Source organism: Malaclemys terrapin, chromosome 1, assembly GCF_027887155.1.
Source record: "Malaclemys terrapin pileata isolate rMalTer1 chromosome 1, rMalTer1.hap1, whole genome shotgun sequence".
In the NCBI taxonomy this organism is placed as follows: Eukaryota; Metazoa; Chordata; order Testudines; family Emydidae; genus Malaclemys; species Malaclemys terrapin.
The window spans coordinates 50,239,389-50,266,864 of NC_071505.1; the positions used below are offsets into that span (position 1 = coordinate 50,239,389).

A 27,476-nucleotide genomic window follows, 5' to 3' on the forward strand; every position below is an offset into this window, starting at 1 on the left:
GTCCTTATAGAAGACTGTATAAGATAGCTCCGACATGAGCTCCCTGATCTCAGACACCCTCTGGGCCCAAGTTATTGCGACCAAGAAGGAAACCTTCCAGGAGAGAAGCAGGAGGGAGCAGGAAGCCAAGGGCTCAAACGGGGGGACCCATGAGCCTTGACAGCACAAGATTCAGATCCCACATGGTAACTGAGTCCCAGACATGCGGGTAAAGTTGCTCCAGACCTTTCAGGAACCATGCCGTCATGGGATGGGCAAAGACCGACCTGCCTTGAAATGGAGGGTGGAACACTGAAATGGCTGCCAGGCTGCGTTCCATCTAAGCTGCGCACTTGGGTGGCTGCCCAGGAGTAACTGAAGTGCCGGGCAGTTGATTAGCAGCGCTGCTCACATCCAGCCAGCAGTGTGTAGTCAGGGTGCCCCTCCCCACTGCTTTGCAGCCATGTTGCTCCTGCCCTCTGCCTTGGAGCCCCTGATGCTCGTGGGACCCTCCTGCTGGCTGTGCAGAGGGGTGCGTGTTGATATCAGGGTGTCCCCCTCCCCCTGTACCTCAGCAGGAGAGAGGGGACAGCCCCAAAACTATGAGGTCTGAACACTGTTCTGGGCAGTGAGTGAGTGCCTTTACCTTAAAGAGACAGCGCATGGTCTCTCAGAGACTTCTCCAGCGCACACAATCTCTGTCTGTCTCTCTCTCTCTCTCACACACAGAATACATCATGGCGGTATTGTCCATCAGGACCTACACCACCTTGCCTTCCAGGTGGGCAAAAACACCTGTCAGGCCAGGTAAACCGCTCTGAGCTCCCTGACATTGATACGAAGGGCTAAGTCATGTTGAAACCACTGGCCCTGAGTGCTGAGCTCACCGAAGTGGGCTCCTCAGCCCAGATCCAACGCATCTGAGACCAGGGTAAGCGATGGGGATGGGGACATGAAGGGAACTCCTTGCAGCACCGAGTTGGAATCCAGCCACCAGGCCAGCAACGAGAGGACGTGGCTCGGCACCGTGACCACTCGGTCCAGGGCATGCCTCTTGGGGATACAGACCGAGGCCAGACACATTTGCAGAGGCCGCAGATGAAGTCGAGCATGACTGACCATATACGTGCATGTGGCCCATCAGTTGAAGGCACACGTGTGCCATGGTAACTGGGTGGCTATTTATGTGGGAGATCAGGTCCGACATGGCCCAAAAACGTGCTTCTGGAAGAAAGGCCCTGGCCTGCAAGAAGTCGAGAACCACTCAGATAAACTCTATGTGTTGGACTGGCATTAGTGTGGACTTTTCTGTATTTATAAGCAGGCCCAGGTCGCTGCAGGTGAAATGCACCCAGATCGAGGCTCCTTTGCACCTGCCCTGGGGACATGCCCTTGATGAGCCTGTCATTGAGATATGGGAAGATCCTGACCCCTCGATGTCTCAGGTAAGCCGCCACCCCCGCCATGCATTCCGTAAACACTCTGGGAGCCGAGGACAGGCCAAAGGGCAGCGCCAGGAACTGAAGTGGTGCCTGGTCACTATGAAAAGCAGGAAACTCCTGGGTCCCAGGAATATGGAGATGTGAAAGTAAGCGTCCTTTGAGTTGAGAGTGGCATACCAATCTCCCGGATCCAAGGAAGGGATGATGGAGGCCAGGGAGACTATGCAAAACTTCAACTTCTTGAGAGACTTGTTGAGGCCCCCTTTGGCCTTTGGGATTAGGAAGTAGTGGGAGTAGAATCCTCTCCCTTCCATGTCCCAAGGAACCTCTTCCACTGCCCCCAAGTCCAGGAGCTTTTTGACCTCCTGAACGAGGAGTTGCTCCTGAGAAGGGTCCCTGAAGAGGGACAGGGAGATGGGGGGTGGGAGGGAGGGGCAGCCAAAAATTGCAGGGTATAGCCCCTAACTATTACGTCCAGAACCCAGCAGTCCGATGTAAGCCGTGACCTGACCGAGCAGTAGGGAGAGAGACGGTTGAGGAAAAAGGTGGGAAGGATCCAGGTGGCTAACTGGGGCATCGCTCTCGGGCACACCCTCAAAATCAGCGCTTTTGGCCCCCTAGATGTTTGGTGGGCCCAGGTTGCACAAGTGAGTGGGAGGAAGAAGGGCGTCAATGACTAAAACTCGTGTCCCTTCTTCTTGCAGAGCCCTGAAAGGTTGCCAGGGTCTTTGTGGCGAGAGTGGCCGGAAGGGCTTTCTAGCAGATTGTGGCATGTGCATGACCAACCAGCGAAGGGTGGCTCTAGTGTGCTTCAACCCACGTAGCATGGCGTCCATCTGCTCAGAGAAAAGACCAACCCTGTCGAAAGGGAGGTTTTGAATGGACTCTGCATTTACTGGGAGAGGCCCATCATTTGGAACCAGGCGCGGCACGGCATCACAACTGTTGCTGCGACCACCCGAGCCATCGAGTCCACCACATCCCAGGCCATCTGCAGGCAGCATCTGGCTGCTGCAGTACCCTCCTCCACCAGGCTGCCGAACTCTTGGGTAGACCCTGCAGGAGGGACTCCTGGAACTTTTTAAGACCATCCCAGAGGTTCAAGTTATATCTGCCCAACAAGGCTTGATAGTTCGCCACCCAAAATTGTAAGCTGGCGGAAGAATAAATCTCTCTCTCAAATAGATCGAGCCTTTTGGCATCTTTCTTCTTAGGAGTCAAGGAGGTGTGACCCTGTTTGTCCTTCTCGTTGGCCGCACACACACCCAGTGAGCCTGGGGACGAGTGAGTATAAAGGTATTCAAAAGCCTTGGCCAGAATTAAATACTTTTTCTAGGCCTATTTCGAGGTGGGAGGAATGGAGGAGGGGGGTTTGCCACAGGGCCTAGGCTATCTTGAGAACCCCTTTATGCACAGGCAGGGCGACCTGGGTGGGCATAGACGCTATTGAAAAGGGTGTCCTCTTGCTCTGCCATCTCCTGCACCTTCAGCCCCAAGTTCTCGGCCACATGCCGAAGTAGGGCTTGATGCTCCCTTAAGTCATCCATGGGCCTAGCCCTCCAAGGTCCCACGATTGCTTCGTTCGGGGACGAGGAGGAAGATTGAACTGCTGGGGGAGGTCCCGGGGCATCAACTGCCGCCAGGGATGGAGGCTTCAGGGTGGGCACAAGTTCCTCCACTCTGGTCTCCGAACAGGCCCCCAGCACCGAGCCCAGTGCCACCGGTCGGTGCTCTGACACAGCAATCAAGGATATCTGATCACGCTAAGAAGGGGGCATCATCATGACTGGTACATCCTACATGCTCCAATAAGGCCACTGCGCTGGCTGTGATGCCACTGCAGTGCCGCAGATGACAGTGCAGGTTCTGGCACCCAATCTCGCCGATGGGACCTGGGCGGTGGTCTCAACTGGCCCTCTGTGCTGGAGGAATCACCTTCTGGTGACCGGGAAGGGACCATTGATGACCGTGTCTGTTTGCTGCTCGTGGCTATCGGTGATCACTGACCAGATGTGGGAGACTGGTGTCGGTACTGGGGAGAGCAGTACCAGTGCTGAGACGGGGAACGCTCCCACTGAGCCGTCGATTGGGACTGATGTCTGGAGGATGACTGACGAGAGGATGAGTGGTGCCAGGAGTAGTGTGGGGAGTGCCGACCCCATACTGGTGAGTAATGCCGAAGGAACCTTGACTTGGTCTGGGCGACCGATGACGCATCTTGGACTTGTCCTTGGATCCTCAACGCGGCAGAGAGGATCGTCGCCTCCTGTCAGGCGACCGGCAGTGTTCCCCTGCCCCTTGAGGGGTCTTAGAGGCTGGCTTTCCCTCTTGGGGAGCCATAGCCAAGTTCTCCATCACCGGAGTCATCAACGGAGCTGGTGGAGAACTGTGCTCTCTCGGTGCCTGGGGAGCCTGGGAAGATGATGATGCAGGCAGGGGTGTGGGTCCCATACTGCTCCCAGGAGTCAGTGGCATACCTTTAAGAGGGCTGGGGGCCCCAACCGGGGAGGCACGATTACGTGCCTCCAGAGTAACCTGGCAGCCAGGCCTGGGTCCTTTGGTCGATGATTCTTGGGCCATGTTGCTTGGTGACGGAGAGCGCTTCTTAGCTTTCTTCTTTAGCACCGACGACGTCAAACAATGCCAGGAGGAGCCAAGTGCCAGTGGCGCACTGCACACAGAGACCGAAGCACTCGGCGAGAACTGTCTGGACGGCTCGGAAGCCAGGAGGAAGGCAGACTCCATTAGGAGACCTTGAGGCAGATATCCCGCTCCTTCTCGGTGTGGGGCCGAAAGGTCTTACAAATCTGGCACTGATCCTTAACGTGCGACTCCCCCAAGCACTTAAGACATCTGCTATGGGGGTCACTCACAGGCATAGCCCTGTTGCAGTCTGAGCAGGGCTTAAACCTGCAAGACTGGGGCATGCCCCCCCCCCCCCCCGGGGGCAAAGTCCACATGGGACCCTAACTATTAACAAACAAATATTTAACTGCTATTTAACAACTACTTAACCACTATTATATACAAACTATGTACAAAGGCCCAAGGCATGAAGTTCATAAGAGAAAAAAAAGCCACTAGCTCTTGCTTACCAAAGGAAGATGCTCCGACCAATCACCATGGACGGTAAAAAGGAACGGAGAGGGCAGAGGGCCGCTGGTGCCTGATATACCGTGGCATGAGCATGGCACTCCAGAGGTACCAACCCTATGAGTACCGCTAAGGCAAAAATCTCCAGTGACCACACATGTGGGTGTGCCCACCTAGAATGGAATTGACATGTGTAAGTGTAATGCCAACAGACCCCGGTCGTCAGCAGGCAGGATTGAACCGGGGACCTTTGGAACTTAGTGCATAAGCCTCTACCGCATGAGCTAAAAGCCAACTGGCTGTTAGTTAAGGCTGTAGAGCAGACTCATTTTATCTCTCTCTTTAAGTGGTCTCAGTGCCCACGAGATGGGATAGAATACCACACGCAGGAGGTGTGTGGGTTACACAAGCACTCAAAGAAGAATTATAGATTAGAAAACTATACTCCAGTATCCGTGATCAGACATGATCTCCAACTACTGTACCTCCTCTAGCTCTAACATTTAAAGATGAGCATCACTGTTTCATACTAATGAGCTAGAGCCCATTCTAGTGAACAACGCCAATTAAAAATACCCAAGCATAATGCAGAGTGTAGTTCATTCATTTACTTCACAAGTATACTTTAGCTTTCATAACTGTAGCAGATTTTGTAACAGCAATGAAGTATTAATGTGAGACCTCATTATAGCCCTATCCTATTAAATCTTTGATAAAATGTGGTGCGAGATCACTTTTATTTTGTATATGAATTAACAGGGGTGAGGATTGTTGCGATTCTATAGTACAAGTGTTTTTCTTTATACTTCAGGGCATAAAGTGATCACAAGCTGGGTCAGGAAAGTTTCCCTGCATGATACAGTATCGCATAACTGGCGGAGTGCATTACTGGCAGAAGGCTTTGTACATTCTTATATAGCACTTTGTATAGGTCTATGTACCTACTGTTATTGCAGACAAAATCTTTTAGAAGTTTTGTGCCTTTCAAGAACTGATGCTTTGTGTTACCATGCAGAAAAACCGGAGCTTTTGTTATTACAAATTATGTAGCACAGTATTACTACTCAAACTATTGACTAATTCAAACTATTATAACTGTAATCATTGTTACTGGGGATAGTATATATTTCACTCTCAACTGGTTATAATGAATGAACATATTATTGCTTGAGGTGCTAATCCTTTCTCCCCCCTTCCCCTCCCCCTCCCCAGAAACAAAAGAAAAACACGCCCCATAAACATGGACCCTTACTCACATATGAGCTCCACTGACTTCAAAGGGATACTGTGCAGAAGTACAAGACCAGCTCCCAACAGAGGCATGCCTGCCTTAAAGTAGTAGAATGCAGTATTTTAATCTTCCCAGATCTCAGGTTTTAAGCATTTAATGTTTTCCATGAGATAAAAGTCCTTGTCCCCTCTCTCCCCACTGTATACCAGTCCCAACCAAATATAACTTCCCTCTCACTTCCACATCATATAGACTTGCAGAAGGAGAAAAACTCATTTTTAATAGATCTCATAACATATCATCATTTATATCTGGATCCCTTAGATCCCAACCAAATTTACGTTTTTGGTGTTCACTCAAAAAACTGGAAAATTCCCAAACAAAAAAACCCATTAAATAAGGAGTAAGGTTGAAAGTGTGTTTTGTGAATCCACCATAAAAAAGTTCCTATATTACATGTAAAAAAACCCACACACAATCTTTAAAAAGACCCCTCCCCAAAAAAACATTTTCTGGATTTTTAAAAAAATTTCTTTTTAAAAAGAGGTTTTTTTGGATAATTAACATCTTTAGGCCTGTCCATTTATGTAAGTAATGAGAGAGAATTCTACTAAAAGTTAGGAAGAATACATATTGTTAGCTATTACTGATTCAGTTTAGTGCACTTAGATCACACATGAATCAGCAGCCTATAATTTGAAAAATATCCAGGACAGATTCTCTCTCCTTTAGGGTTGCCAACTTTTTAATTGCAGAAAACCGAACACTCTTGCCTCGCCCCACACCTTCCCAGAGGTCCCCGCCCTGCCCCTTCTCTAAGGCCCCATCCCTGCTTAATCCACCCCCTCTTCCTCCATCACTCGCTCTCCCACACCCTCACTCACTCATTTTCACTGGGCTGGGGCAGGGGGTTGGGGTGCAAGAGGGAGTGTGGGCTCTCATGTGGGGCCAGGGATGAGTGCTTTGGAGTGCAGGAGGGGGCTGGGGCAGGCGTGCGGGAGAAGGTGTGGACTCCGGGAGTGAGTTTGGATGTGGGAGGGGGTTCCGAACTGAGGCAGGGGTTGGGGTGCAGGAGGTGGTTCAGAGTGTGGGCTCCAGGCAGTGCTGACTCAGGTGGCTCCTGGGAAACAGCGACATATCCTTCAATCTCCTAGACAGAGGCATGGCCAGGGATGCACCGCATGCTGCCCCCGCCCAGAGGTGCCGCCCCCACAGCTCCCATTGGCCACGGTTTCCAGGGTGACACCTGTGGGTGGGGGGAGCATGCGGAGCATCCCTGGCCGCCCCTTCACGTAGGAGTAAGACATGCTGGCCGCTTCCTGGGAGCTGTGTGGAGCTGGGCAAGGAGCCTGCCAGCCCTGCTGCGCTGCCAACTGGACTTTTAACGGCCCGGTCAGCAGTGCTGACCGGAGTCGCCAGGATCCCTTTTCAACCAGGTGTTCTGGTCAAAAACCAGACACCTAGTAACCCTGCTCTCCTTATTGCTCAGAAACAACTGTATGGTAGGTAACAGAAGTGAAGTGAAGACCTGAAGCAACTGAATCACTAATAAGTAAATAAGAATGCCCCAGACTGGTCCATTAATAGATATTTAAGATATTATATTTAGAAGGATAGTTGACTTACAGTTTATTTTTTAAGCTATGGTTATAACTTCAAATTCCCAGAGCTTTCAAACTGTTTGGCCTCAATTGGCTTTTTCACAGAACATAACAGTCTATGCCTAACATTAATGGGAGATAGGCATACATGCTAAGGCTCGAGGAGATCCCCCATTGTTTTATACAGGCATGTCATCAGAGCAGATACAACACACATTCATGCTATACAATTATCTGTAGAATTATGGTGGGATCATAGACAATACAGACTTGTTTCACAAAGTAAAATAATCTATTATATATTCTATTGAAATATTTAGTCTCATGATGTTCTCCTGTCACTCAGTTATACAGAAAACACACTGTGGAAGAATGTAAACTAGCCTTGTTGCACTAAAATTCTGTTACTGCAGTGGTTCCCAAATTTTAACAACCTGTGAACCCCTTTCACTAAACTGTCCAGTTTCGCAAACCCCCTTCTAAAAATGAATATTTCCAGGGATTTTCTCCTTTATCTGAGTATAAATTATAAAAGCAGTGATCTTGGAAATATAACATTTATTTTTATCACATGCTTATTCCACACTATTATTAATTATTCTTTATCATTACAGTATTTTTATTACATTATGAAAACGGCAACACTCTTCCAAGATCTCACTTTCGTAGCTTGTATCACTTTGAATAAGCCTGTTATAAAAAAAGGCTCCTATGTTTCATCAAGGAGTATCAGATGTGAAACAGCATGAAGGTATTTAAGAAGCCAACTCAAAGAGTTCCTCCTTCCACAAGCATTCAGGTCTTGAGCAGTCCAGGCAAACAACGCACGTTACAACAAAGCTTAAACTTGTTCTTCATAATAATTTTAAAAACAATACTAGCTGCCTATTTAATTATAAAATCAGCAAAAAATATCCACCTCCCTTTCCATTTCTTATAAGGAGTCTTGAAGTTTAAATCTCCTCAGTGTGATAGATAGGCTTGCTTTGATCTACTTAGCTCTTGGAAGCTCAGGGGCTCCAGGCTGCTGGCCTCATGCTGCCCGGGGTCCCCAGGGACAGCTCTGTCCGCCATTAGGGATTTTTTTCCCCCAAGAACCCCCTGTAACATTTCACGAACCCCAGTTTGGGAACCACTGTGTTACTGTAACAAACATTTATTTAAGAGGATGCTGCTGGTATTTTGACAACTCCACATAGAAAAGGGATTTGTTAAACCAATCAGTTTCCACTGTATTAAACCTGTTTTCAATCCTCTATAAAGGTCAATGTGTTCAGCAGGTAATAACTTAAGAAAATGTTACTAGATTCCTATAAATAATTTTAAAAGGCTTTTTTTAAATATATGAACTAGTTTAATATAAAGAAAGTGCAATATTTTTAAAGGTCCGTTTTTGTAATTATATTACTTTAATAATATACAGCCTACTGTATTTAAGGCGGGATTCTCAAACTGGGGGTCGGGACCCCTCAGGGGGATCGTGAGGTTATTATATGGGAGGTCACGAGCTGTCAGCCTGCACCCCAAACCCCACTTTGCATTCCAGCATTTATATGGTGTTAAATATATAAAAAAAGTGTTTTTAATTTATAACAGGGGGGCCACATTCAGAGGCTTGCTATGTGAAAGGGGTCACCAGTACAAAAGTTTGAGAACCACTGATTTAAGTTAATTAGTAAATTTATTTCAACGCAATCACTAAATGTTGTTGCTTATAATTGTTAACCTATACCACTGTACCAAACCAGTATCCCAAAAGGTTCTGACAAAGGCTATAGGTAGGAGGGCAGTGGTCTGTTTCCCTTCTCAGGAAGGAGGCTGAGAAAGGTACAAATTTGGAAATGCTTCAAACTGAATGAGATGTAGGCAGAGAAACAAGAGAAGTTCCCAGAGAATCAACAGTATTTTGGATGCTTAGGATTAGAGCCCTGCAGGTTCTGCAGGACCCACCGCCATAATAGCTGGAGCAGACAAATGTACTTTGTGGAGGGCGGGATTAGGTGGGGGAATAACACAGGCTGCAGTAATTTGCAGGAAAACATGAAATCTTTCATCAGTCTGTCACAAAACTTGCTTTACATTGCAGAATTTTTTTTTTTTTTTTTAAATAAAGATTTTAATACTTAAATTTAAGCGAGGATAGAAAGATTGGATGTCTATTATAACAGGAGTTAAAGTTTTTTTTCACATGGTTTAAGCAAGATTTGTTTTATTCTTTTAGTGGTAAAATTGTGTTTCAATTCCACTTTTATTAATATATAAATATATGAACCAACTTTTTTTTTTAATTTTTTTTTTTTTTTTTTTTTTTTTTTTGTAGCATGGCCCAATCTGTCTCTCTTGTGGGATTTGTGGGGAATCTAAGGTTTTTGCTGGTGAGAGTGGGATAATATTGCAAGAAACAATGCAGGAGCAGATGGGAATGGATATTGTGGGGCAGGACAAGAGTGAGATTTAAAAAAATAGTCCCGTGCAGAGCTCTACTTAGAATCCCACATGGCATCAGTAATGAGGTTTAAACAACTAAGAGCATTTGGAGTGTTCACCGGGAGTCTGGGTAAATTATGATGTTACAGGACTTTTAACAGGACATTTGGGGTACTTTGGGTACAGCAATTTAAAATTCATCAGCATTCAAATGCACAGGGCAATGGGTTAGGGTCCTCTAGATGTTCCACCTTCTAACAGGTTTCAGAGTAGCAGCCGTGTTAGTCTGTATCCGCAAAAAGAACAGGAGTACTTGTGGCACCTTAGAGACTAACAAATTTATTAGAGCGTAAGCTTTCGTGGACTACAGCCCACTTCTTCGGATGCATATAGAGTGGAATAAATATTGAGGAGATATATATACACACATACAGAGAGCATAAACAGGTGGGAGTTGTCTTACCAACTCTGAGAGGCCAATTAAGTAAGAGGAAAAAAAACTTTTGAAGTGATAATCAAGATAGCCCAGTACAGACAGTTTGATAAGAAGTGTGAGAATACTTACAAGGGGAGATAGATTCAATGTTTGTAATGGCTCAGCCATTCCCAGTCCTTATTCAATCCTGAGTTGATTGTGTCTAGTTTGCATATCAACAGGTGTTATTCATCAGAGTTCCATTGACCTTACAAAGAAGTGACCGTTGTGGGCCCAAGGCAAAGACCCATCAGGATAGCTGCAATGCTTTATGCAGCTCCCTGTGTAAATTTCTCACCAGTGAGAAAAAAAGTCACTATTTCTTACGCCCACACACATTGCGCACACTGGGAGAGGAAGGAGCACTCCTTGCACCCCTCTGCAGCAGGTTGGAAGGATACAAGCTGACAGGGGTTGGGAGACTTGGCCCTGGTCTACACTACGAGTTTAGGTCGAATTTAGCAGCGTTAGATTGATTTAACCCTGCACCCGTCCACACAACGAAGACATTTTTGTCGACTTAAAGGGCTCTTAAAATCGATTTCTGTACTCCTCCCCGACGAGGGGATTAGCGCTGAAATCGACCCTGCTGGGTCGAATTTGGGGTAGTGTGGACGCAGTTCAACGGTATTGGCCTCCAGGAGCTATCCCAGAGTGCTCCATTGTGACCGCTCTGGACAGAATTCTCAACTCAGATGCACTGGCCAGGTAGACAGGAGAAGCCCTGCGAATTTTTGAATGAGCTCCAGCATGGACCGAACAGGAGGTTCTACATCTGATTGCTGTACGGGGAAACAAATCCGTGCTATCCGAACTCTGTTCCAAAAGACAAAATGCCAGAATATTTGAAAAAAATCTCCAAGGACATGAAGGACAGAGGTTATAACAGGGACGCGCAGCAGTGCCACATGAAACTTAAGGAGCTCAGGCAAGCCTACCAAAGAACCAGAGAGGCAAACGGCTGCTCCGGGTCAGATCCCCAGAAGTGCCGCTTCTATGATGAGCTGCATGCTATTCTAGGGGGTGCTCCTACAACTACCCCACCCCTGTGCTTCCCTCCTCTCCCACCCCTCCAGGGCTACCGTAGCAGTTATCTCCCCATTTGTGTGACAAATTAATAAAGAATGCATGAATTTGAAACAACAATTACTTTATTGCCTCCGCAAGCGGAGATCAAAGGGAGGAGGGGAGGGCGGTTGGCTTACAGGGAAGTAGAGTGAACCAAGCGGGCAGGTTTTCAGCAAGGAGAAACAAACAGAACTTTCAGACCGTAGCCTGGCCAGTCATGAAACTGGTTTTCAAAGCTTCTCTGATGCACAGCGCGCCTTGCTGTGCTCTTCTAACCGCCCTGGTGTCTGGCTGCGCGTAATCAGCGGCCAGGCGATTTGCCTCAACCTCCCATCCCGCCATAAACGTCTCCCCCTTATTCTCACAGATATTGTGGGGTACACAGAAAGCAGTAATAATGATGGGAATATTGGTTTCACTGATATCTAACCGAGTCAGTAAACTGCGCCAGCGAGCTTTTAAACATCCAAAGGCACATTCTACCACCATTATGCACTTGCTCAGCCTATCGTTGAGCTGCTTCTTACTACCGTCCAGGCTTCATAAACCATGGGAGCAAGGAGTAGGCTGGGGTAGGTGCGACCGCGTGATGCTGCCGACTGGGAGAGCAGCCTGAGGCAGAAGCCTCCAGATGGCATGATATTCCAGGCAGGACAGAAACTCCATTAGATGAAACTTAAAGAAGAGAATGACCTGGAGTCATTCCCATGTCTGTCCAGGCGCCCCTGAACAACCTAACTGAGTTCGGCCAGGAGCACCCATGGGGGGACGACAACGACAGTTAGCAGTCGTACTGCACCGACTGCCGTCCGCTAGGCAAGGCCAGGGGATGCTGCTGTGTAGCACTGCAGTACCGTGTCTGCTAGCAGCACCCAGGAGACATATGGTGACAGTGAGCTGAGCAGGCTCCATGCTTGCCGTGATATGTAGTCTGCACGGGTAACCCAGGAAAAAAGGCAAGAAACGATTTTTTGCCATTGCTTTCACAGAGGGAGGGAGGGGGGCCTGATGACATGTACCCAGAACCACTTGTGACAATGTTTTTGCACCATCAGCCATTGGGAGCTCAATCCAGAATACCAATGGGCAGCGGAGACTGCGGGAACTGTGGGATAGCTACTACAGTGCAACGCTCCGAAAGTCGACGCTAACCTCGGTACTGTGGACGCATACCGCCGACTTAATGCGCTTAGTGGGGGGACACACAATCGACTGTATCAAATCGATTTCTAAAAATCGACTTCTATTAAATCGACCTAATTTCGTAATGTGGACATACCCTTGGGGAAGTGAGGTGAGACTGTCAGCCAGAAAGGCTGATGGTTGCTGGGAGGAGGAAGGGGTTGTCAGAGTGGGCCTACAGTGTGTAGCCCAGGAGTGGGGGCTAGAGGTTTCTAAAGAGAAGAGGAGAAGCGGAGAAACCTGTAGCAGTTTCCCCAAATTTCAGCCACTGCCCATCCAATGCTCCTCCCCAGGTTGTCCCCACTCACCCTGACCAGTGCATAGATGTTTCTGTCCTACCCAACCCACCCCATTCTGGGCCACTAACCCCTATTACTGGTCTGCCCCCCAGTCCTGCTCTGCCTGCACCTGAGCCCACCTCGTCCCCTTTGTCACTTCTAACCCAGCCTCCCCAGATGCAGGAGTCATGCACCGCCCATGGTGGGGAGATACATAGGAACTGGAGGTGGCAGAAGATGGGGGGGGGGAGGAAGAGCAAAGCAGGTGCATGGAATGGCAGAAAGTGTGTGTGAAGGGAGGGAATAGAGAGGAAATGCTGAACCCAGGTGGGACAACTGAGGGAGGAGAAAGTGTAGCAGTTTTAAAAGAGGCATAAAAGGAAAATATTGGGGGAGGAGAGAGAGAGAGGGGAAAGAATAAAGGGCATCAGGAAAGGTAAGAGATTGGGATAAGAAAAGTGAAAGGATTTGTGGGAAAAGAATAAAGAAAAAGGGGGTTATTAGAAGAACAAGCAGGAACCTAACACAGTGATCCTAGATAAGAACATTCAGGCACGCACTTGAAAGAAAGTGTGGGAAGCTATTAGCTTTGAGCATCCTATATCCTGTCTCCAACAAAGTGACACAGCTGTTCTGCCAATGCTTGGAATGAAGAGATCAAAAGAACATTAAACAGATAAAAAGCCCTTCTCAAGATCTGTTTTCTCAAGTCAATTAGTTCTACATAAATAGTTTGCTTTAAGAAGGCAGTTTGGTTACCAGTTACCAATCTCAGTGTATTATTATTTGCGTTATCATAGCACCTACGGGCCTTAATCCTGGCTCAGGACCCCACTATGCTAGTCATGATTAGCATGATCACAAACACTTAAGAAAAAAGGATAGACTGTAGGCTCCTTGGGGCATAGGCTAAGTACAAGACTATAGACAAGAGGCAGACTGACAGGGGAATACATGGAAACATGAGACAATATAGATCAGCATGATAAGCAGTGGCAGTAGAGTCAAATCCTTTGTAGGAATCATGGTGTGATGCTTCTTGGGAGTACCCAGGGTTCTGAGACACCTCACTACCACCTGCCCTTAGCATGAGGAAGTCTTGTCTGTCCTTACTGGGGGGCAATTCCCCAAATCCACCAGCCTTTGGCAACACAAACAATTGCTTCTTTGCTTCTGCAGGCCCTCCTCTCTCTTTACAAGTTAACAATAGGTACACACCAACCCTCGAGTCCTCAGAGCTTCCTTCTGGAGTGCCCAGCCTGTGACTGATTCTCAGATTTGGCTAAGAGGAGGTCATTAGTGACTTCAATGTGTATGTTGAGTTCTTAGTTGAGAGCAAGGGGTAGAAGCCATGTTGCAGAATGGAAGTGGAGTAGAGAAGCTCCAGACAGCAATTCTAAACAGCATGTTCAATGAGTTTAGAAATGAAAGGGAAATGGAGTGGTAGCTGAAGAGGCAAGTGGGGTCAAAGGTAGGTTCTTTAAAGGTGTGTGATACTAAAGCATGTTTGTATTGTGAGAGGAAGTGCCAGAGGAGAGTGAGAGGGTAATGAGAAGAGTAAGGGAGGGAATGAGAATGGGTTCAAAGGAGATCAGGAGATGAGATGGGGTTACTGGGCAAAGTAGAGGGGTTAGAACAGGAGAACAGATTGGAAACATTTGCATCTGTGACCATGGAGGAGGACAGAGTTGGGATGGGAAGGAGAAAAAGCAAGAAGGAAGGAGAGTGGAGGGGAGGGGGAAGGTCGTCAAAAGCTGTCATAAAGGTCCTCTCAGGAATTGGTAACTGATTAAAAGACAGGAAACAAAGGGAAGGAATAAATGGTCCGTTTTCAGAATGGAGAGAGGTAAATAGTGGTGTCCCCCATAGGTCTGGGCCGTCCTATTCAACATGTTCATAAATGATCTGGAAAAAGAGGTAAACAGTGAGGTGGCAAAATTTGCAGATGATACAAAACTACTCAAGATAGTTAAGTCCCAGGCCGACTGTGAAGAGCTACAAAAGGCTCTCTCAAAACTAGGTGACTGGGCAAGAAAACGGCAGATGAAATTCAGTGTTGATAAATCCAACGTATTGCACATTGGAAAACATAATCCCAACTACACATATAAAACAATGTGTTCTAAATTAGCTGTTACCTCTCAAGAAAGAGATCTTGGCCTCATTGTGGATAGTTCTCTAAAAACCAGGGCTTTGGAGCTGTGCTCCGGCTCCGCTCCAGCTCCAGGCAAAAACCTGCAGCTTCACTGCTCTGGAGCTGGTCTGCGCTCCAGCTCCGGGGTCAGCTCCAAAGCCCTGCTGAAAACAGAATGTTGGGAATCATTAAGAAAGGGATTGATAATAAGACAGAAAATATCATATTTCCTCTATATAAATCCATGGTACGCCCACATCTGCACACAATATTCAAGATGTGGTCGCCCCATCTCAAAAAAAGATACATTGGAATTGGAAAAGGTTTAGAAAAGGGCTACAAAAATTATTAGGGGTATGGAACGGCTTCTGTATGAGAAGAAGACTAGAACTTTTCTGCTTGGAAAAGAGACGACTAAGGAGGGAATATGATTGAGGTCTATAAAATCATGACTGATGTGGAGAAAGTAAATAAGGAAGTGTTATTTACTCCTCCTTATAAACACAAGAATTAGGGGTCACCAAATGAAATTAGTAGGCAGCAGGTTTAAAACAAACAAAAGGAAGTATTTCTTCACACAATGCACAGTTAATCTCTGGAACTCTTTGCTAGAGGATTTTATGAAGGCCAAGACTATAACAGGGTTCAAAAAAGAACTAGATAAATTCCTGGAGGATAGGTCCATCAATGGCTATTAACCAGGATGGGTGTCCCTAGCCTCTGTTTGTTAGAAGCTGGGAATGAGCAACAAGGAAAGGATCACTTGATGATTACCTATTCTGTTCATTCCCTCAAGGACACCTGGCATTGGCCACTGTCAGAAGACAGGATACTGGGCTAGATGGTCCTTTGGTCTGACCCAGTATGGCTGTTCTTATGTTCATCTTGACAATCTTCTCTTGAAAGAAATCAGCAAGCTATTATGCTAAGAGAGTAGTGGCAGGATGTGGAAAGGGTTTCAGGAATGAGTTCAAGGTGGTGAAAAGTCAGCTGCGATTGAAGGAACAGAATGGCAAGATCTGAGTCTAAATCAGACTTGCTGAGGAAACCACAGTGAATAGCAGGTGACTGCTGCCCTAGACCCAATCTGAGTGTGGGAGAACTGTGTGATTCCATTCCAAGAAAGGTAATGGCTGAAGGCCTGAAACCTTGGGGGAGGTAGGGATACACTCAAAGAGACCAGGGAGGGTCAAAGGTGCAGTTGTCCTGTCATAGTTCTCAGGTTCTTTATACTGGGCAGAAGAAGCTATTTTCACTGATACCTATGAATGTTTAGAGCAGGGATCAGCAACCTTTCAGAAGTGGTGTGCCAAGTCTTTATTCACTTTAATTTAAGGTTTCGCGTGCCAGTCATACATTTTACCGTTTTTAGAAGGTCTCTTTCTATAAGTCTATAATATATAACTAAACTATTGTTGTATGTAAAGTAAATAAGGTTTTTAAAATGTTTAAGAAGCTTCATTTAAAATTAAATTAAAATGCAGAGCCCTCCTGACCGGTGGCCAGGATCCGGGCAGTGTGAGTGCCACTGAAAATCAGCTCGCGTGCCGCCTTCAGCACACGTGCCATAGGTTGCCTACCCCTGGTTTAGAGAGACAAATTGTAGTGCACCTGCTGCTAAGAGGATGTGAAGAAAGACTGAAAGTCCTGAACACAAAGCATTGTTAAAAACAAAACAGCAACTCAGTGGAAGAGCTAGGATACTTTGACTTCAACACAAGAAAAGAACTAACAATAAACAGAAAAAAATTCTAGGTTAGATCTCCGAACCCCAGTGGGAACAAACTTACTCTGCAGTATGGTAAGTGGCTTTAGACCTCTTCCACACCAGAGATTTCAGGCTAACTTTCCTTTTACCAGAGCGCTGTCTGATTCTTAGGCCTGGTCTACATTCAGTTTTTGTAACAATATAACTATTTTGGTTAGGGGTATGTTTTTTCCCCGCACACAAATAGTTATATTGGAACAACTCCTAGTGTGGATGCAGTTATACCAGTATAAAGGGGCAGTATAGCTTATTCCCCTTCCTATGCAGGAATAACTATATTGATATAATGCACCTTTTAACCAATACAAGTGCATCCACACTAGGGGTTGAGTTTGTGTAGGGGGACAAGAGGAGTGCATCGCTTTAATTAGTAGTATATATAATGTGATACATAGCTTGCCTATATACAAAAGCTGTATGTGCTGTGATAGGTGGAGGATAAGCTTGGCAATGGTACGTGTAAGTTCAAAAGCCACAAAGATAGTGATATATCACTACCAAAGTGATATATGCCCCTCTGCCATGTACATTAGCCAAACCGGACAGTCTCTATGTAAAAGAATAAATGGACACAAATCAGACATCAAGAATTATAACATTCAAAAACCAGTAGGAGAACACTTCTATCTCTGTGGACACTCAATGACAGACTTAAAAGTGGCAATTCTTCAACAAAAAAACTTCAAAAACAGACTCCAACAAGAAACTGCAGAACTGGAATTAATTTGCAAACTGGACACTATCAAGTTAGGCCTAAATAAAGACTGGGAGTGGATGGGTAACTACAAAAACTAATTTCCCCCTGCTGATACTCACACCTTCTTGTCAACTGTTTAAAATGGGCCGCCTTGCTTACATTGGCCTCATTAGCACTACAAAAGTGATTTTTGCTCCCTTGGTATTCCCCTTCTTGTCAACTGTTGAAACTAGCCCTCTTCCACCTGAATTGAATTGCCTCATTATCACTGACCCCCCCCCCCCCGACTTGATAAGGCAACTCCCATCTTTTCATATGCTGTGTATTTATACTTCCTTATTGTATTTTCCACTCCATGCATCTGATAAAGTGATTTTAGCCCACAAAAGCTTATGCCCAAATAAATTTGTTAGTCTCTAAGGTGCCAAAAGGACTCCTCGTTGGTTTTGCTGATACAGACTAACACGGCTACCGCTCTGAAAGATAGTACGTTCTACTACATGGGTTAAAAGCTGCCTGCTCTGACCTTACTGACTTCTCACTCTATTAGCATCTACCTTTCATGGTGTGTTTTCTTAAATATACAGCAGATGGTTAGCGAGATCAACATTGGCAGGGTTTCTATGTACATTACCTATTTTGGCATTAGAAACGATTTTTTTTCTGTACTTTTCAGTTAAGCATCCATTCTCTGGCATACTTTCTGAACAATGTATTGCCAGTTGTGTGATAGACTGCAGCTGTTTTCATATTCTTTGATTGCCCAGCGTTGTAATGTGTTGTGATGAAGTATTAATAAGTAATGATGATAAGGCTCGGGGACAGTGCTCAGGTCTAACTTGGCCGAGGGACCCCCCACAAGGGTATGCTACAGTACTACCCACGCTTTCCATGTAAGCACCTAGACTCACTAGAAGGGACAGGACGCTTGAACAGAAGAGGTCCCGTCACGACACGCTGGAGCGCACCACACTCACCGCCTCTGTCGGCCGCAGCGCCAACACCTGAGGAAGCTGCCATGCCGCTGTTGGCAGATGGACCCTGGCATGACGTATGCGCATTGGAACGGCGCCTGAACCAATAGGAAAGAGCGTTGAGGGCTCCGGCCCCGCCTTCAGAACGCGGAGCTCATCGGGACTCGCAGTCTCTCCGCTCTAAGGAAGCGGACTCCAGAAGGGGGTAGGGCCTTGGTTGGGCCCCACCCCTCGCCGCTGTACTCCGCGGGGAAACTACGCTTCCCGGCATGCAGCAGGGCAGGGGAGGCGGGCGGCGGCTGTGAGTGGCCGGCGTGGGAGCGGGGCTGAGTCAATCACAACAATGACTTCTCCGCTGGCGCCCGAGGAGCGTGTCTGAGCCCCGCCGAGCAGCGGCAGCGGCGGCGCTGGGCAGAGGGGCTCGCTGGCCGCCGCTGCTCTCATTGTTCGGAGAGGGACAAAACCACGCTGTGAGCATGTGGATCCCCACAGAGCACGAGAAATACGGCGTGGGTGAGTGGGGCCGCTGGCACTGGTGCCCTGCCGTGGTGGGGCTGGTCCAGGTGGCGATAAGAATGTAACCCCTCCCGGGTGGGGACATGCCTGTGATTCTGCCGTTGTCCGAGGAGTTTGCAAGCGGACGCTGTTGGTTCATGTGTCAGGTGGGGAGGGAGGGAGTGGATCCCTGTTATCACACCCCTTCCCTCTCCCCAGTGCAATGAATAGCTGCAATGATTGAAAATGTGTGTGTGTGGGGGGAGGTTATGAACAAAACACAGTTGGAAAGCATAAGTCTCCCTATAGCCTGATCACCTCTGCAAAGAGTCTGTGAGGATTGAATAGCATCTTAGTAAAACAGCCCCGTCGGGAGACTCCTCTTCCCACTAGCCTCAGCACCGGAGGGAGGAGAGGGGGAGAGAAAATCACACAATTGTTTAAAAATGGGTATTCCGCTTAACGGGCACGCTCAGTTTAAGCTACTGCCATCTTTCGAGACAGGCACCAGTCCGCAGTTGTATGTGTTTTTGTCTGTTTGTGTGTGTGTGGTGTTTAATCAGGACAGTAGCTTACTTCCAATGCTAACGTTTTGTTTGGCTGTGAAATGGATTACACAGAGACAGGGAAATGTGTTTTAGTATTTGAAGTTCAAGGTCCTGTTTGTGAGGAGGAGAGACAGCATAGCATCTTCCTATTCAAAAGGTGAACAACAAAGGACGTTAGATGTTTGACTGATGAATCTGGATTTTCTCATCTCTTTTCTCCCCTGGCCCCAGTTACAGAATAGGGAACGTTTCCCTCCTTCTCTGCCCCCTCCTCTTAGTTGCATATTTAAAACTCATATTTTCCTTTTCAACTACTGAATTCAGCCTGATCCCACTGATACTTTTTGGAAGGGCTAAGATTTCCTACCAGCTATATAAACAGCCCTAACAACAATAAAACAATTTTGAAATCCTAGCAGTTTGATTGGGAAATAACCCACTATTGTATCTATAACACTTTTTATTTAAAAAAAAAAAGCTTACTGTATAAATGTTGAAAAAATGTATCTTTCATATAGTGTGTGTTGTTTGGGATTTTTGTTTGTGTGGTTTTTTTTGTTTTTGTTTTTGGTAAAAACAAAACAAAGTGACATTTGTGGAAGTCATTTGCACTTGGTTATTATTTGTTCAGCTCCGCCTGAGGGCAGGACTCTGGAGCCCATTAAACTGACTTATGAAGCGATTAAAGAGACTCATTGTAGTTTTTGACACCATCTATTAAAACCACTAATACTTGATCGGCTTTGATGTCTCGACCTGGACAATAGCTGCCATTTCACACAAACGTAGCTGAGGTGCTTCGTAGATCATTGGCATTGCAAGAAACTGTCTGTATATCCAGGTTATATTTGTACATTGAGTTGTGTATGTTATGGAAAATCCACGAGGAACGTAAAGACGTTGTCTTTGTGTGTGTGTGTGTGTGTAATCTCGCTCTGTTTAACAATTAGTAGAGGAGCCAAGACTCATTCAATGTGACTATGTCCCATTTGGAGTTGATCCCAGATGTTGCTGTTTTCCAAATGTTAAATCCCATTCATGAGCTCTATAATTTATTTTCTTGACTTCTTTATGTGCCAGGTCACAGCTGGGTTGCTAGATATCGATTAGTCCTCCAGTCTGCTTTCTTTATGAGGATGGGCAGAGGCTTAAAATCCACTCTGGGATTTCCTGGAATGGCATGTAGGATATTACCAGTCAAGTATTTCAAGCTGCAGCACTCCCCTCAATTTTTGTTGTTGAGTGAAGAAGAATATTGCACAGCTGAAGCATAGCTTCCTTTTTGTTGTTTACAATCTGAAAAAATGATTATTAGTAATCTGCTTTTTTATCTACTCCCTCCACTGATAAAACCCAAAACGAAATCAGTCCCTCCATTATTTGAATAATTAGCCTGTGGCTGCTGAACAATTGAATAGTATTCTTCAGTTAAATTTTTCTGTGCTAGCAAGTACTCTGTACTTGCTTGAGTACTTAACCAAGAGCATCTAGTTGTGCATGCCAGTGTTGGCATAAATCTTGTGACTGCAGGAGAAGTATCTTTGTAATCTCAATAAGTGTCCCATTTCCTCTCTCCCCCCCACCCCCTTTGGATTACTCAAGAACCAATATAAAGATCTTCAAGCTTCCTTTGCTGCTTATATATAATAACCAGTTCTTTGTTTCTTTTTCACTTGCCTCCAAAAGTCTATCCAAAATACTCCTCATCTAGTAGCATCCCATCACTGTTTGTGCATCATCATTACAAACTGCTGAAATATTAAACCATTTCACTTGCTTTGGGAATAGTATTTTACAATCTACATTATATAAACTTTATCCTTGCAAGAACAGCACTCTGAGTACAAAAATTTGTCTTAAACTGCAATTGCAACACAAAGTGATGATGTGGGATATGGGAAAATAATATAATATCCTCCTATGTGTATTTCCTCAAGCTTCTTAGGAAGATGATTTTATATATTCAAAATCTAATATCCTACCTCAAAGACTTGCTTAAACTATTCCTTTTCCAGTCACAGGAAATGGTATGTTTCTGAACATTTATTCTATGTTACTTTGGCATGTTAAACTGCCTTGGTAAAATGGGTACATTATAAAATCCCCTTGAGAATCCTGATTAGTTGTACCAAGCATATGTATCCTTTGTGTGAGTGCGCAGGGCTCAGATCAACGTCAAATCTCATCTGCATTTTCAATCTGAATTTTGCAGCACATGCTGTGCGATCCACGCTTCTACTGTGGCATGCCAAAATGGATGAATAACCAAGCAACAGCCACCTAGTTGCACTGAGGGACTGCTGGTAACCAGGTGGCTGTTGCTCACTTGCATAGCCTGACTCTCACTATAAGGAGTATTTAATACATGAGTAACACAATCTTCCCCATCTTCTATGTTTATGAAACTAGCTGCAGAGAGGTGTGTTTTTTTTTTTTTTTAATTCCTTTTCGTTGACCAGGTTGCTTTACTCTCAATTCAGCTAATAATGGCTGCTGCATACTGACTTGGTTAGGAGCATGTCCATTATGAGTGATAGTAAACCTTGGTGCAAAGGTTCTAGGTATAAACTTGCAGAAAATCTTAATCTTCTGCTGAGAGTTGGACATTGTCTTAAGGTTTACCCCCAGTTTGGTGTGGGGTAGCTTTATCTTTGTCATGTTCTGCCTTCATATGGAATCTGCAATAAGTTGTCCTCCAGCATGCTATTTGATGAAGATGTATGCAATACATGCAGTATATTTTTCATTCAAGAAGCTTTATTTCTTTCTTGTGTAGGGAGGGAAACTCTTTTCTGTTTTCTCATGCTGCTGTGTCAGACTGATAACAGTACTCAATAAAAGAACTGAACTGATAGCAATACTGAATAAAAGAACATTGTCCAGTTACAAATAACACTTAAAGCCTAGCATAGAGAGTCTGAAGAGAAGGTAGGAGAGGTGCAATTTTGGAATTTTTGTGAGTATATCTGAAAGTGGTAGACGTGCCTGGTAAACATCTTACACAAATCACAAATGGAGTTGGATCCCATAGGACTTTCATGAACTACACTGTATAATTGGCTCTAGAAGTATCAGAAGTGGTTTGATCAAGAATATATAGCTATGGCTATTTCGCACACAATAGATCAGTGAGTAGGCGCATCTTTCAAAGCCAATTCTTACTAGTTGGTGCAAACCTGAGACCTGTAATTGTAATAAAGAAAATGCACTGCTTATTCTGTACATGCTGCTTAAAGAGGAAAAAAGAAGTTCAGTTGATTGCTAAATGAGTAGTCCAAATATAAATAATAGATTTACTCCCTTCCCCCCCCCCCCCCAAAAATAATTCCACATACTGCACAATGCCAGATCTGTCAGCATTTTAGTTTGATAAATTCTGTATCTGAGAATATACTTACATTTTCTAGAACATGGTCATTTTATATTGATTTAGTCACTGAATGCTGATGTTAACCTGGGGAGTTATGGGGCATGTGTGTGAGAGAGGAGGGGAGAGTTGGAAAAAAAATTAAGACTATCTGAACACAGTGTACAACTTACAAGTAGCATGCTCACCCAGACACTGTAGTCATTCGATATAGCATGGTGCACTTTTTAAACTCGTACAGATATAAATGCCAAGTCCCTTTGGACTTATGTTATTGTGCTGTTGAGCCATAAATCAGTGCTTCACAAAGTGTGTAAAGGGTGAATGTCCCCATTTTATAAAGGGAGGAACTTAGGGGGTTAAGTGACTTGTTGAAAATCACGTAGTATGCCCATGGCAAAGCTGAGAACTGAACTACCATTCAGTATAGCATGAAAGAATTAACACAACAAAGGCAGTATACAAATAAAACCCATGACCGGAATTCCTCATTCTTATATCCAGGTAGTACCTCAAATTTCAGATATGTCCTTAACTCAATTTACATTTTTAAAATATTTTCGTCTCACTTAATGTCACTTCATTTGTTGGCCCCATCAGGATTTTCTAAAGGGCTGTTGCCCAGTGGATTATTCTTACAGCACGCATGCTCTGTCAAATTTAAGTTTAACCCATAACTTTCTGAATTTAAAACCTTTTTTTTTTTTTTTTACGATCCAAGCTTAAATAAACTTTTCAGCTCAGAAACATATTCAACCCATGATATTGGTGAAGGACAAAGATGAGGGTTGAGATTTTCCAAGCTGGCTAGGAGATTAAGCCAAACAACTCCCATTGAAATGATAGAAATTGTGTTGCTAAATATCAAAGTCACCTTTGGAAAATCTCACCCTAGGTACCTGTGCTGATTCTGGAATTGCTTAGCAGCCTTCAGTACTGTTGATGAGACCCAGATTAACAGATCACTGGGCCCTAGGCTAACCCTGGCTCCCCTCTCCTGACCAGCTCCCTCATGTAGGCACTCATTGCAACTCCTCTTCCAAAGTTCTGACTGAGGTACTAGTGCAGGATCTGGCCTCACAGCAGCGATGAGGAGGAGAAGCACTGCCCCCCCCCGCCGCCTGTTCGGGTTTGGCACCACCCACCCTCTGTCATGACTAGGGCTAGGGTAGCGGGGCCAAAATTGAGGGCGTGTCATTGCAACCTGGTGCATGGGGGTCACAATGCCATTCAAATAGTTTTGGCCCTGCCACTCCATGTCATGACACGAGGCTAGTCGGCCAAACCTGAGTGTACAGTGGGACAAGCAGCACTACTGTGGGGCTGGCTCCTGTAGCAGTAGTTGAGCCAGAGGTTGCCTATGCCTTAATCCGGCCCTGCTGTTAACCCCAAAGTGTCTGTGACATATCTAAAGCCCTGGTATGAATAGATGAAGTTGTGCTTGAGTGCCTCCATCTTTCTCTCCTGAAAACAACCCAGAGAATAGTATTGGGTGATAGCTCATCATTAAGGCTATGATTTAATCATGGGTATTTTTAGTAAAAGTCACGGACAGGTCACGGGCAATAACCAAAAAGTCACGGTCAGTGACCTGCCCATGACTTTTACTAAAAATACCCATGACTAAATCTTACCTGCTGGGCGTGGGGGCCGTTCCAGGGCCCTGCTGTTGCTCCTGGGAGGAGGGGGAGCATCCCTGGGCCTGCTGCTGCTGCTCCGGGGGGTGGGGGGGGAAGAGTGCTTACCGGGGCCCTGCCACCCCTAGCTGGGGGGTATCCCGGGGCCCCGTTGCTGCTGCTCCTCTGGGTGGAGGTGTCCTGGCGTGTCGCTGCTGCTCCCGGACCACTGCTGTGAGGCAGAGCCCAGGACCAGTTGCCTGTGGCCACCAGAGCAGCTGCTGGGGCGGCCCTGGGGTCAGCCATACCAGCTGCTGCAGCTGTGGAAGGGGTCCTGGAAAGTCATGGAATCAGTGTACACGGATGACATTACGCTCTGTCTGTTTCATGGCACCTGGTCGGTGCCAGTGGTGAACTTTCCAGTGCCCGGGCGTGGATGGGAACTAACTGGTTAAAGCTTAATCCAAATATGAGTGAGGTAATGCTGGGTTACATATCACTTCTGCCACTGTCTTGGGTTAACTCCCTTCTTGAAATTATGCTTACTTTTCTGGTAGTAGGTCCTGTTGAATTCTGGATGTTCAGATAGCAGGTGTGGCTACAATTATTTCCTCCCACCTTTTCTGACTAATAGGGTGTGAACTCTCTTAATTAGAGGTGGCTCTCACCATGATATCCATGTCTTTGTCTATCTGGTATTTTATGCATAGAACATATATCTCCCTACTGCACTGAATTCCAACTTATTTCTTACTATAATTCAATGTTTGTTTTGGTTTCTAAAGCCCTTCATGATTTGGGTTCTTGTGTATATTAGGGAAAATTCAGGAAAGAGGCAGTCTGACAGTTAAGATCAGCTGGAATACTTGAGCCGACAATTCTTAGATTTGTGCAGTGGACGACAAGGTATTTTCAGTGTAGAGCTCTCAACTCTGGAATTTTTTTCCCTTTCTCCCCCTGGGTCTGACAGCCAGAACGTTTTGATCATTTGGGCTCATTACAAGGCCTGTCTGTTTATTCAGGCTTCTTCTGTGGAGAAGGATTGAACTGGGAGGGTCTTGTTTCCCTTTCTGTTGGTCTGGGAGTTCTTATTGTGTTCTCTTGTGACTGTTAACATGAGTTATCTTTGCATGTGACTGCATCAATGAAAGGTTTTTTTGTTTTGGTTTTTTAAATAAAGCATTCTATCTGTATGCTCTTCCTCACTTTGCTGGGGTTGCCTTCATGTGATTTCTGCCTCCCACATTCCCAGGTATCAAAAATCTTCACATGCTGGGGAAATTATTCTCCTTCTAGGCAACTCGTGTCTTTTGGTTTCCCACATCGGTGACAACAGCAATATTAACCACATAAAAACTGTGCAATTCAATCCCTAGTTTATCATGTTTTATCCCCTTGGTCACATAAGCAGCTTGGAAGCCTCTTTGCCTATAGTCTCTTTCCTAGGGAAACATTAGGAAACATAGATGTTAGCAGAAACTAAGCATAATCAACAACTGAAAGACATGTGGATGGTGTATGAAAGCTCCAAGGTGTGCCACACTGATCTGACACCAGTGTCAGATCTTTCGATGTCAAGCTGGTACTGTTTCAGATCTCTAAGGGAAAAATATTGAAGGGGCTAAACTAGTTAGAGCTCCATGAAGATAGGGTTTCTCCATAATAATATATATTTATAGTTCTTCAAATGAAGGAGAAGGCAGGGACCTGATGTTTCTAGGGTCTTGGCCACCTGAAACTCTTCACTTGAAGATTGTGCTGATCCTACTTCCAGGTGCTGCAGAGGAGACTGTCCAAGGATATGGGAGCTGCAAATATTAGTCTGCTAAGTGACTAGTATCAGGGACAAGGAAAGGTACCCTCAGATCCTGTAATTTGTGAACAGTTTTTTCTTGAGAAAATGGGGCCACATAAAATATAATTTTTGCAGTGAAAGTGATCATTGCTGCTATGGAAATAGAGGCAGACTATGCTCTTGAAGAAGCCCTAACTCTACTACAAACAGCCTGGACTGGGTCAGGAAAAATAGTTGCTGAGGCTGACTGGATGTTCCTCATTCTGTTCCAGTTGTTGAAGAACACAGTCCGCTTTAAAGATCACACTTCTGTCTGAAAATTGTTACCTGCTTTGTTTCATGTAACCCCTGAGATTGTTACCTGTGAATGAGTAGAGGGGAGAATATCTGTTTAATTTTGTGCTCTGATGTATACACTGAGTTACATTGTTCCCCTTATTGTTGCTGTGTGAAAACAAACAGTAGGTAGGGAAATGTGATTGTAAAATTACAAAAACGGACAGAAGGGCATGGGGGAAGGTATAGTACTTGAACTTATTTCTAACTCCCTTTAAAAAAATTGATTAGATCAAGTGTTTGTGTCCTTTGAGTGTTCAGGGGTTTAAGTGGTTGATCTCATGAAAGTTTAATGCATAAGTGATAAGCTTGCCTGTCCCCATCTTTTTCCCCCGCAGAGGAGGAAAGGGTACGTGAGAAATGGACTCAAGTGCCTTTTCAGATGCATTATTTTGATGATGCTGTCACAACTTGTCTGTGTTTGATGGTTTTTTTTATCTTATTGAGCCAGTGATTGTAGTGTTCCATTAAACTTTGAAAACAATGGAGAGAAAGAAGAAAGTATTTGGTATGAGCAGCTTTCTCTTTAAATGTGGGATCGGTCTGTGTACTAGGGAGCAGAAAATAGAAAAGAAAAGCATTTTTCTTTAATAGTTTGTATTGAACTCACCCAACCTCATGTAAACTAACAACTGGAGCTGAGCCCCACCTGCTGAAGGTGTAAACCCAGTAACAGCTCCTACAGGGCTGTCCAAAAATGTAAGTAATCGGAACTATGTGAAAATTCTATCCATAGTGGCACAAATCACCAAGGTAGGGCTGGTATAGCTGTTGGTAGGGTTAAAATGTATCTGTCTTTTACTCAAAAATAGGTTAGTCTTGCAAAAAAAAAAATACTCTGTACTTTATTCCACTGAGGTAGGCGTAATGAGCTCAGAATATACAAGACACTTTCTCTAGGGAAAACAAGTGTTTATCACACAAGAGGCTATAGTACTGAGTATAAACTAATCAATATCCTTACATGAGC

General features: G+C 45.3%; 2 protein-coding genes across 9 annotated transcripts in view; one reads left to right on the top strand and one right to left on the bottom strand.

Moving 5' to 3' along the window:
• ZNF277 (zinc finger protein 277) overlaps window positions 1-18,430 on the bottom strand; it is a 79,468-nt gene extending 61,038 nt beyond the window's left edge. For 3 of the 5 annotated variants that reach the window (XR_008444532.1, XM_054024138.1, XM_054024130.1), the window contains exon 1: window positions 18,353-18,430. Coding sequence is in view for 3 of the 5 variants with exons in the window: in XM_054024138.1 (XP_053880113.1) it covers window positions 18,353-18,395 (43 nt within the window). In the remaining 2 variants the exon portion in view is untranslated. Of the gene's footprint in view, window positions 1-14,914; window positions 15,075-18,286 lie in introns of all 5 variants that reach the window. The other 2 variants (XM_054024148.1, XM_054024121.1) reach the window with 2 other exon arrangements.
• Window positions 18,431-18,717: 287 nt separating this feature from the next.
• Window positions 18,718-27,476, top strand: part of DOCK4 (dedicator of cytokinesis 4) — a 421,656-nt gene continuing 412,897 nt past the window's right edge. For all 4 annotated transcript variants that reach the window (XM_054024160.1, XM_054024176.1, XM_054024169.1 and 1 more), the window contains exon 1: window positions 18,718-18,862. In XM_054024160.1, coding sequence (XP_053880135.1) covers window positions 18,826-18,862 — 37 coding nt within the window. In that variant the 5' untranslated portion in view covers window positions 18,718-18,825. The remainder of the gene's footprint in view (window positions 18,863-27,476) is intronic.